The 12,171-nt window shown below is 44.2% G+C and overlaps 1 protein-coding gene across 2 annotated transcripts in view; it reads left to right on the plus strand.

Annotated features, from left to right (window-relative positions):
- CDK15 (cyclin dependent kinase 15) overlaps positions 1-10,953 on the plus strand; it is an 86,499-nt gene extending 75,546 nt beyond the window's left edge. The window contains exons 12-13 of one of the 2 annotated variants that reach the window (XM_065880639.1): positions 130-269; positions 10,844-10,953. In XM_065880639.1, coding sequence (XP_065736711.1) covers positions 130-269; positions 10,844-10,953 — 250 coding nt within the window. The remainder of the gene's footprint in view (positions 1-129; positions 270-10,843) is intronic. The other variant, XM_065880640.1, reaches the window with a different exon arrangement.
- Positions 10,954-12,171: the final 1,218 nt, after the last annotated feature.

Raw genomic sequence — 12,171 nt, forward strand, 5'->3', positions numbered from 1 at the left:
TACTAGTCCCAGAAAAATTCTATTTGAAACTCTTCTAGCCATGTCCTTTTCTTTACTTTTCTTCTTTCCCCCTTGATTTTTCAGAAGTGAGGCCTCTGGAGAAACTCTTTTTCTCTCTCACTTTTCCAGGTTAGACAGGGCTCCGGAAGCTGAAGACCTGGCCTCCCAAATGCTGAAAGGCTTTCCAAGAGCCCGTGTCTCCGCCCAGGAAGCATTGGTTCACAATTATTTCAGGGCCCTGCCTGCTCAGCTCCACCAACTTCCTGATGGTAAGCAAGGGAGTGTGTGTGTGTGTGTGTGTGTGTGTGTGTTTAGTGTATTCATGTACACATATAAGTCTCGGTGTCTAAGTATTTTCTCAGTGCACTGGAGAATTATAGAATTCGCAGCCAGAAGTGAGCTTAGAGCTGGGAGAAGCGAGATGGGTTCAAATCTTGCCTGAGGTTTTTTTTTGCGATTTTCTAAAACTCAAAAGTTGAGGGTTGAGGTGACACAGATCTCCTTGTAATGATCCAGACATTTCCCATATACTCACTTACTCTTAGAAATTGGATGAGATGAAAGTTGCCTCTGAGTTTGCTTTCACTAGCATCTGCCAGGAGAAGCAAAACCAAAGTTTCTAACAACTCCCTTTTCTCTTTCAGTAGAGTAAGATGATAGGTGACATGGATATATCAGGAGAGGAGAGCTGGGCCTGTCTTGATTGGTAATCTGATGCTGCCCAAGGAAGTACGGGGTGGGGCATGGGGAGAGGGGAGCGTCCTCCCAGGCTGGACGCTCACGGGAAGCACAAGTTAACCTGAAATCAGCTTTGCTGCCTGGGCCTGAAGTCATCCTCCAAACCTGAAAACTTCTGAGGGATCATGTGGCTGGAGCGCTCCTCATGTTTCTCAGAACGTGGCCAGGAAAGGCTGTGCAGAAGTTGTGGGCAGTGCAGTCATGGCCCCAGCTGTTTGCGGGGCCCTATCCTTAGGTGGAGTTTCTTTGAAAACATCCAGCATTCAACTGAAAACAGTTTTCAGAAGTCCTAAGCCAGAGAGAAGAAAGCTAATAAGGAAGGTCTAGGGGCTCAGACTGCGGGGAGGGTCCTGGGCTGGGGGGTGTGACGGGGCGAGGATGGGCGTGGGGTGGGGAGCTACTGTTCAGTAGGCTTAGGCATGTGGTCTGGCCAAAGTCTCCAGGGTTTGCAAACGCAGCTCCGCTGTAACTGGGACATTGTCCTGCATCAGCCCAAAGCTCTTAGTTTGGGATTTCTTGAGGTATTTTATTATTAAAGTGAGTCATTTAGGATCTCCAAAAATAACCATAATCATACAACTGGGGTTAATGTCTTGCTTAACCCTGTAAGAAGAGTCGGTCATCAGTATTTATTAAGTTGCCATCAAGTGTCAAGAACATATTAAGTACTATAAAATTTGAGGGAAAAAAGAGGCTTGTCCTTGACCTCAAGGCTCCTATGAAGTGGGAGGAAAAGAGGGTGAGGAAGAGGAAACAGGACACCCTCATACACATATTAGCACAAATCATATCTAAACAGCTAAAGTCTGCACATAATCAGCTACAGATGTTCAGAGAATATGTGTGCGCTAAAGGCAATTCTTTGGAGGAACTAGAATAACTCAAGTAAGATGGATGAGACTGGAGGTGACGCTGGAGTAGAATTTGGAAGGAGGGGAGGGACGTGGCTTGGCATATGGGTAGAATAAAGGACATTCCACCAGACCTACAATTCTTACGCCCTTCCTGGTACCTCACCCCAAGCTTTAGCCCCATCCACTCCCCCACTCCCATCTCAATCCCCTCTTCCCAGTCTGAACCCCTAGATCCCCCCTTCTTAGCTTTCTCCTCTTGGGCTTGGGGCTTCCAGCTACCACTTCACGCAAGTATACACACTGGGGGTGTACACACACACACACACACATTCACGCTCCCTCTCTCCATTTAAAGAAACTTCTCCCATGGGCCCTCCTCCAGGATTTATTATTCTGTGTACAGAGAACCACTGGGGATCTTCAAAGTTTTCTGGGCACCAGCTTTTCCTTGATGAAGAGTAATTAGGAGAAAATCACTGTGCAAACTGATGTGTTGTTAGAAACCTGGGTTTTGATTCATCCTGGTCATCTGAAGCAAAGCCACCAACACAGGGACTCTGGTGTGTGTGTGTGTGTGTGTGTGTGTGTGTGTGTGTGTGTGTGTGTGCGTGTGTGTGTGCATGCACATGCAGGTGTAGGAGAGGGACCAATCTGTATTCCTTCTCTGTTCACCCAGCCACAGAGCCCAAATCTACTTTGACACTTTTAGAAAAATGAAAAGATGGAATCTTGCAGGAGCCTGCCTGTGCTGTCGGGGAGACAAGGAGTGCTCACAGCAGGAGGGAAGTTGACTTTTCTTTATACATATAGGGGTTTTTCCATGCAGAGTTTAAATTATGCCTGATAAAAGGAGTTTCGTGGATGTTTCAGTTCTTTCAAATTCTCCTGGCTTCCTCCCAATTAAATGAGGTTTGTCAAAGCCACAGGGCTCTGCTGCTGTTGCCTCGGCCGACAAGCACTTCCTGCAGCGACATCTCGAATCCCCGAGGGAGAAGATGAAAGGGCCAGCGCCAACAGACAGGGGAAGGGGGGCAGATCGGGGTGTGTGTGTGTGTGTGTGTGTGCGCGTGGGGGGGGTGCAGAAATAGGTTTAGAGACAGATCGACAGATAGGATGTGGACAAGAAGACAGGGAAAGCAAAGGTACCAGGATTATTGGAAAGAAAAATAGAGTCAGAGAGAGCAGCCACTGGGGCCAGTTTGTGTACCTTAAGAACATTGGCCGTCACCAAGGGCACGTCTTCTAAGGGTGCACTCCCTTGGCCGGGCAGTGCCAGCCTACTTTTTCATTGTCCGTGGCAATGAGCCTTTATTAAGAGCCTCCTTTGCAGACAGGAAGAACCGGCCAGTTATCACAGTTCCCAACCCTCAGGGACACAGAGTCTCCATCCAAGGGGTGGGCTGCCCCAGTCATAAGAACTGTGCAAAAATAAGACATGATCTTGTGAGTGGTGTGTAAAGAGAGTTTCCCTGCCATAATTATGCAAGAAATTTTGCTCTCTGGTGGCAGTATGGAATCACTTACGGGGTTATATTTGTATTATTTTATTATTCTGGTTTTATTCCGGTTGCAGGATAACAAAGTTGTCACTTTAAAATATATTCTGTTTCCCCTTTGATCTGGGAGATTCCAGCTCTTATTGTCTGCCCTCTGACGAAGACAATTTAAGCATGAAACCTGAGGCTGGGAACCGTGTGAAGAGTGGAAAGACAGCCTAAATCCCAGCGGAAGCAGGGCACAGAAATTCCCCACAAAATGCAAGGGTTGCTCTCATCCATCCATGTCTGTTTTCACGAAGCCGAGAGGTCCCAAACAACACTGTCCCTAATTTGTGGCAGTAAGCTTATGGCCAGAGGAAATCGGGGGGTCACTTGCCACGAAAATCCAGGAATTCTGGGCTTAGTTCCCTTTAGGAGCACATTCTTAAGTGGAGAGGCATGAATACTAGAATGGCAAGCATGTGGGAATTTCTGCCAAGCGCTGACATTTTCCCTTATTGACTTTTGAACACCTGAAGAAACATTAGTTGAAGGAGAAATAATTGGTAGTCTCTCTCAAAACACACCCAACAGCAAGCTAATTGCTTTTGCAGATGGCCTGGGAGACACTCTACCCACTCAAGTCATCTGCTTACGGCCACACTTGTGGTCCTCACGGCTGAGCCAGCAGTGCAGGACATCAGCTGGGGCAGCTAGGACCTAAAATTAGGCCCTTGGCAACTCTCTAATCTTAGCTGCAGGTTCAGCTTCTTCCTTTAATTCCCTTTGCCCTCAGCATGAACTTGGGCTCTGGGAAAGGAACGGCTGTTTAACGACTTGAGAGTGAGGGGAGTAGAAAATCATTAAGCTGCCCCTTCTAGAAACTGGCTCCACTCCGTTCTTGCAAGGAGCCTTCCAAATGTTACCCTTGGAAAGTTAAGACTGATTTTGGAACCTAGCCATTTTGAACCACAGACACTGATCCACAAAAGTATTTTTTATCTCGGGCAGTAAATGCCACGTGATTTAAGAGTCTGGTCCTTAAGCCATGGTCCTTGATCGTCAGGACATCAAAGGCTGTCTCTCTCTGTGAGTTGGTCCCATTTTGCTTTCTAAATCCCAGACGTGAGTCTCTCCCATTCCTTCCTGGTCTAAATCCCCCTTCTCCTTTAAAACAGGTTTCAGCATCTTAAAACAAAAAAACAAAACAAAACAAAAAACCCCTACAACTTAAAAGCTTGCAACTGATTTTGTAATTTTGTAAAAATAATTTACCAGAGTCCTTCTTGTCATCATATACTTTGGTACCTACAGGGATGGAAGAAGGCATGGCGCTTACCTCTACCCTTCATCACATCACCCTAGTATCTATACTCTGGTAGTTCTTCAGCAGGCCTGATTCCTATTGCTCCATTAAAACCTGAGTATTTTTTTTTTTTTCCTTCCGGTACGCGGGCCTCTCACTGCCGTGGCCCCTCCCGTTGCCGAGCACAGGCTCCGGTCGCGCAGGCTCAGCGGCCATGGCTCACGGGCCCAGCCGCTCTGCGGCATGCGGGACCCTCCCAGACCGGGGCACGAACCCGCGTCCCCCGCATCGGCAGGCTGACTCTCAACCACTGCGCCACCAGGGAAGCCCGAAATCTGAGTAATTTTTTGTTTTGCTCCAATAAAAGAAGTTCAGGACTTCTTTTAATAATATCTCTTTAGTATATTTGAAGATCCCTTGATATCACTTTCTAAAGCTCACTTCTCTAGGCTGACTTCCTTTGACCTCCACCAAACATACCCAATATAGATTGTTTATTTTACCTTTTAACTATTTTGCTTCATTATTCTATTCTGAACCGATTCCAATTATTTTGCTTATCTCTGAGACTATGGACCCACACTAGACTCAGGTTTCTAACATCCTGGGAGAGTTATTTTCCAGTTCATTCATGGACGATTTACTGAGGGTCTATTAGATATGAGATTGAGGGATACAAAAATGAACTAGTTATGGACTCTGTCCTCCAAGAGCTTACAGTCCTTAAGGAAGTGAAACAAGTATATAAACGGCCGTAGACCAAGTGTGACGTGCTCTGACAGTTCAAAGGAGGTGAGATTAAACTCCAGCTGTAGGGGTCCAGGATGGCTTTGTGAGTGGGTCTTGAAAGGTGACAGGGTCTGGGTGGTTGGGGAGGAAGGATATCCAGGGAGAGGAATGTCATCCTCCTCTGAATGCCATCTACTATTATCTGAAGGTATCTTCTCTTTAATAAGTACAATCCTGACTCATATTCCATCCTAGGTCTTAGTCCTCATCATTGTATGCCTTCTTGCAGCAATTTAAACATTCTTTAACATGTACCAGCAAAGCTTAGTTTAGCTCTTTGTGTGCTAATGATTTCAAATCTACTCTGTTTATTGCTTTTATTGTCTAGTCTATTCAAAGTTTAACCAGAATATTTTGTCATTCCACAGGCCAGGTTTCGGAGGTTGGGTTTCGTAGGGAAGAGGGAAGGGAGATTCCGAGCCAGGTCTCTCAATCCTATTCTGCTTCTAGGAGTTTATAACCTAACTCAGACCACTCTGTCTACCTTTTTTTTTTTTTTTTTTACATCTTTATTGGAGTATAATTGCTTTACAATGGTGTGTTAGTTTCTGCTTTATAACAAAGTGAATCAGTTGTACATATACATATGTTCCCATATCTCTTCCCTCTTGCGTCTCCCTCCCTCCCACCCTCCCTATCCCACCCCTACAGGCGTTCACAAAGCACCGAGCTGATCTCCCTGTGCTATGCGGCTGCTTCCCACTAGGTATCTGCCTTACGTTTGGTAGTGTATATACGTCCACGTCACTCTCTCACTTTGTCACAGCTCACCCTTCCCCCTCCCCATATCCTCAAGTCCATTCTCTAGTAGGTCTGTGTCTTTATTCCTGTCTTACCCCTAGGTTCTTCGTGACATTTTTCTTTTCTTAAATTCCATATATATGCGTTAGCATACGGTATTTGTCTTTCTCTTTCTGACTGACTTCACTCTGTATGACAGACTCTAGGTCCATCCACCTCACTACAAATAGCTCAATTTTGTTTCTTTTTATGGCGGAGTAATATATACAATGGAATATTACTCAGTCTGTCTACCTTTGAAATCCTCCATGAATCAGTACTTAAGAAGCAAGTTAGGAAGTGTCCTCCGTAACACACTTCTTTACCTTCTGTGCTCACTGTTGTCCTCTACCCACTCTCATACGTTAGAATACAAGATGCTGGGTTGAGACGTGGCTCAAGATGTTGTGTAGAGTTAACATTGGTAGGAAAAGTCTGGGTAAACCAAGTCCCTCAGCTCTACCAACTGCTTAAGTTGGTTAAATTTGTTAGCATCGTGGACTGAAAGAATCTCCAAATAAAGATAAATGCTTCAGGAGAGAGTTAGAGACCCTTTGACAAGAAAAGGATCTTGGGACACATTATTCCATGTCTTCGTTATATAGATGAGTCCCTAACACCCAGAGAAGAGGAATAGCGGCTGCCATTTATTGGGCGTCCCTGTGTTTTACATAAATTCTCACTCAATCTAGATACTAACTCTCAAATCTGGAGTTACTATCCTCATATTACATATTAGAAAACTGGGGCTGAGGGAGGCTAATTGCTCAAAGTCATACAGCTAGTAAGTGGTAGAGGCAAAATTTGAGTGTAAATCAGACTCCCAAGCCACTGTCTTCCACTTCTCATCACTGCTTGCTAAAGATCACAGGGAAACTTAGTACTGTAACACAACCAGGATTAGAACCAAGATCTTGACTCCCAGCCCTGCGACCTTTCCACTCTCTCGTCGTGCTCTATGTTTACTTTAAAGCCTTCCCAGGAAATATGTCACATGTTCCCAGGTAACATGTTCAATATCTCACAATTAAGAGGGCTCAATTTTATGTTTAATAAAGACTCAAGCCCCTGACCTCTTCCTTAATCCTTAATGTCATCTGGTCTTAGTTTGTTCTTTCTTTTTCTTTTTTTTTGTTTTTTGGTTTTTTTTTTGTTTGTAACACAGTCACCCTTGGATTTTAAGATTTCTTAATCAGTGCTGGTTATTGTTTTTCCCTTACTATTACTTATTCAGTTTTGTAAGAAAAATATCAGGATCCAATGAAAAATTGGGTAAAGGCACAAAATAGCAATTTACACAAAGGAAATGAAAAAAACATACCAACACATGGGATAAATAGGCAGTCTAACTAGTGATTAAATAAATACAAATAACTGTTAAAGTAGTTATTTTTTTCCCTCAACTTAATGACTCCTAACTCCCAGAGCTGGGAAGATTGTGGTAAAATGATTCTCTGCAGATGGTGGTGTAAGTTGGGGCAACCTTTACAAAGCATTTTGCCATACCTATAAGGAGCCATAAAAATGCTAACAACATTCAACCCTATACTTTGGTTCCTGGAAATTATCCAAAGGAACAATTGAACAGAAAAGAAAGAAAAAAAAAAACCAAACCCTAGATGCATAGAAATGTTCATTGTGGTGTTGTCTATAATTTTTTTTAATTCTGAAAGATAAAAGAAACTCTAAATATTCAACCCAAGAGAACTGATCGGATAAATATTGTTATATTGACCCAGCATACAGTACTATGTAACCATTTAAAATGATAATTCACAGGAGTGTGGGGTAGTACGGAAATGTTTACCTTATGACACAAGCTAAAAGAAAGGATACAAAATTCCATATTATAATGCACCTGTGAAAATGTATTATGCATATCAACAATACTGGAAAGTAGAATACAAAAATAAAAATGCTCTTCTAGTTGAGGGGAATTGTGGGTAATTTTTTTCCTTTTTTCCAAGTTTTCTTTCATGTTGATGTTATATTGCCTTTATTGTTTAAAGGAATAAAGTAAGACAAATGGTACAGGGAGTTCAAGCTCTGGATTGAGAGTTTAAAAACTTTTCTTCTTTTTTCCCCCAGCATCACATGCATTATTGGCCCTCATAAACCTCAATTTCTCAATCTGCACAATGGGTTAACACTAGTTTCCTGCACCCCAGATTGACAGAATATTTATTTTATAAAGCTTTTAACTCACTAATTTCAAGGGTTCACATAAATGCCCTCCTGGGAGAATGAGAGGAGGGAGGGAGAGGAAAAGATAAATAGGCACTAATTAATTTTAAACGGAAAGATCATCTGCTTTAATCGGAAATGCATGTGTGCTGTGCCCCTAGTCAGAGTTTGAAGTGCACTCCATGTTAGTTAGCAACTTCAATTTAAAGTAGTGTGTGATCCTTTGGGCTTTGAAGATATGAAGCCTATATACATACACATGAGCTAAAATTACCGCTCAGTCACGGAGGCTGTGTGCACTATGAATAATTAAATGCACTAAGCAACTCCAGCTGACGGATTGATGATGTGCAAGAGTAGCACGAAAACCACGTGACAAGGAAAATTACAAGACATTTTGAAATGATGGTTTAATTTCCAAGCTTTCTTTTCAACTTGTGCTTTCTCTTTCAGCCATTACAGGCAAGTAGAAGAGATTTGATTGTCTTGTTTCCTGTGAAAGGTTATTTAGCTCCTCAATGCCATTAAGTCACTTTCTGCACTCCAGTGCACTGAGACTTCAGCAGGTTATCAGCCCAGGAAGAGTAAATGGAGACACCAGGATCGGATTTCTAAAGGAAGGAAAGTTAAAGCAAAGTTTGAAAGCGGTGACAGCCAACAGCCAGGAGCTTAGGAACTCAATTAGACTGAAAGACAACTATCTCATTATCTCATTCCGAAATGATCTAAATACGTAAGAATCTCAAAGTTTTAAATAAACTTGTCCTACTGACTGTCTAGATGACTGAATTTCCCTTCTCAAAAAGTTTTTAAACACCCACATTTGTATTTATTTATTCTAAGCGCAAAGCAGCTGCAATAATTATGCTGTCAGATTCAGAAAGCTAATGAGGAGTCAGCAAATGGAGGGTTTTGCATTTGTGAGATGCTGCAGGAGAACCACTCGGCTGCTTTTTTCCTTCTTTCTTTTTTTTCCTCTTGTTTTCTTTTTCTTTTTCTGTGAGTTGGGAAGGAGAGTCGGGCAGTCCATGGCCAAATTGAAATCCCTTTGATTAACTGGTTGCTTTCCCAGCACTGTTCTGCCACATGTTTCTCTCTCTCTCTCTCTCTCTCTCTCTCTCACACACACACACACACACATCCTCCTCCCACCCCCACCCCCATCTCTCTTTTTCTTCCTCTCTCTCTCTCCCTCTCTCCCTCTCTCTGTCTTTGTCTCTTTCTCTCCCTCCCTCTCTCACTCTTTTTTGCTCTCTCCCTCTCTCTCTCCGTCTCCCCCCGCCCCCCCCCCCGCCTCCCTCATTGCTATTGAGGAACTATTGCTTTTGAGGGACATCTTCATGCCACTGTCCCCAAGGTAAGAGGACACTTCTTCCTGAGAGACGTTCCCAGAATGGTTTGGACTTGAGTCGATCTGAGAGTAATCTGTAAAGTTTAATATGCACGGTTTATTTGAACTCTTTGACTGCTTAAGCTATGACCCGAGCTAAAAGAAAGTAGACTACAAAATTGTGCGTTATAATGTACCTGGGAAAATACATTATGCATATCAACAGGACTTGAGGTCTCCCCTTTCCAGTCTAGCAAATATGTAACTCCAAACCGAAGGAGTCAGGGCCACAGCTTACCCAAGGTAGCCAAGACAGAGTCAGCATTGCAGGTTTATTTCTTCCCTTTGGGTGTGAATAGCTTCCAGCAAACAATATTATTACGGCATTTTATGCTTTCGGTGCACCAAAGCTGGAGCTTCTCTTTTTTGTGAAACTGTGTGGTATTGAGAGCAACCCAGTTTGTGCAGCTTGTGAGCCTTGGAAAAGCAGTGCCCAAGTGGAAGGGTGTCCTGAGCAGGTTTTGTGGATGTGCTTTGGTGACGATGTGGCTGTCGCCCCGGATGTTTTTCTCAGATGGTATCTGTGCTAATGCTTGTAACGATGGCTACCGGTTATTAAAGATATATGGTGTATCAGAGCAACCCAAGACGTTTGGCACGTATTATCTTCTCTAAGCTGAGAGCAATCTGCCCGCAAGTTTTCTTATCCCCATTTTGCAGATGAGCCCCTTAAAATGTTAACTTTTAGAGGACGTGGCCCATAAGTTTAGCATAGTAAAGCACCCAGGGACAACACACATTTAACAAACACAGGCATTTATAAAAATGCAAACTGTCAGCATTCTGAGCTAACCAAATACATGAGTCTGAGGGCATAGGTAATATACATATATTTCAAAAACATTTTTTAATCTACAAAAGTTGCACCTTAGAGTCTGTTTAAATGGATTGCCAAATGTATCTAATGTAACAGAAATTTGAAACTTTCCAAAACATTATCTAGCCCAGCACCATGCTCACTGCCTGTCACCACTGGGACTCGTGTCCAGACTCCTTGGCTTGATTTTGGCCCTTGTTAGTGTGTGTGTGGCTTCCAGTTCTACTCCTGTTTTGACCACCTTCAGCACCAAGGTGCCTTTACCCAAGTGTTCATTTGGTAGATATGCATTGAAGTGAATTGAATTGAAGTGAATTGAATAGGAGGCACTTGACAGCTATTCAGTAAAGTGAGTTATCCATGAGTCAGTATAAATTATTGATGTATGAGTCTGGCTTACATTTTGATGTCTCTTCGGGTGACAAATATTACAACAGACATAAAAAATACACCGTGAAAGATCCCAGGAAATAATATGTTGGTGCTTTTCTCTTTTCTTCCCTACAGTGGAGTCTTTATTTACAGTTTCAGGAGTGAGGCTAAAGCCAGAAATGTGTGACCTTTTGGCCTCCTACCGGAAAGGTCACCACCTAGCTGGGTTTAGCAAATGCTGGTGAAAAGAAAGGGCGAGATCACCAAGATTTTCCAGGTAAGTGGTTACAACTGTGTGGCTCCTTATGGATGGAATTGAAAATCAACCACTGTCCAGTGAAGACCTGGTTCATGGGTTCAGAGCACCTCTGTCCTGGGCCCGGCTCTTCATTCCCACTCTGGACATAGAGGCCTAGGCCTCACAGGCTGTGAAAGGAGGATGGCAGTGTGCATCAGCTCCCACCGCCAGGGCACTGATAGGACTCCTGAGACAACCCTTACACGTCACTGTAAGGCCTTGAGCTGGCACATTGGAATACAGGACTCCACTGACATGTTAAGTTCCCTTAACTACGTACTTCTCGCTGTCAGCTGATAGGACAAAATCAGAGGTCAGGATGACCAACTGTCCCCACCTGCTCGAGACCAAGGGGTGTCCCGGGATGTGGGATGTTCAGCGCCAAAAGTGACACAGTCCCGGCTAAACCAGGACGGTTGGTCACCATAGTACTGCAAATGCAAATTGCCACCTAGCCTGCCCGCAGGTGCCAGAGCAGACCTGGCTCAGTCCAGCACCACCCAGGAGGTGGTTTCGGAGGCCTACGAGTGTCCAGTCATCACTGCTACAGGCTTCTTAGGCTACACCTTTTTGCACCATTGCTTACAGGGAGTCCTCTCCAGGGTGAGCTCTGGGAACCATGAGGACCTGATAGGGAGGGAGGACCCATCCACAAATGTCACAGACTCAGCTGCTCTCAGCAGTCTCCTCCATCAGCCCAGGGCAACCCAGCCTTCCAAGGTAACCTTGAAGAGGAAGGGGCGCTGTAGAGGATTTCTGCAAAGCTACCATATCCTAAAGAGTTCTGCTGGTAGGCACAGAAAGCCAGGTGGGACAACTCCAAAAGCCACCATAGTATAGACATTCCTAGATCTTACAAGAGCACTCATCCTGGGCCTTCCATGGTGGGTAGAGGGGACAGCGATCTAGATAGAGGAATCAAGGTGAGACCCACGCACACAGCCAGCCAGCCAGCCCTGCAGGTGACCCTGGCTATATCCCAGTCCACAGTCATTAACCTATGATTTGGCCACGCATCTGGCAACCACAGCTTGCCGTGCTTCCTAGCAGAACTTTTGGGGCCTAGATGGTAATGACTGGCATACTCCCTGCACCACCCCTGCCCCGACGTCATTCACATGGCAGGATTCAGCTCTTTGCCAGTTTCTCTGTTAAAGGCATGTAC

The sequence above is a fragment of the Phocoena phocoena genome, chromosome 7 (genome assembly GCF_963924675.1).
Source record: "Phocoena phocoena chromosome 7, mPhoPho1.1, whole genome shotgun sequence".
NCBI lineage: Eukaryota > Metazoa > Chordata > Mammalia > Artiodactyla > Phocoenidae > Phocoena > Phocoena phocoena.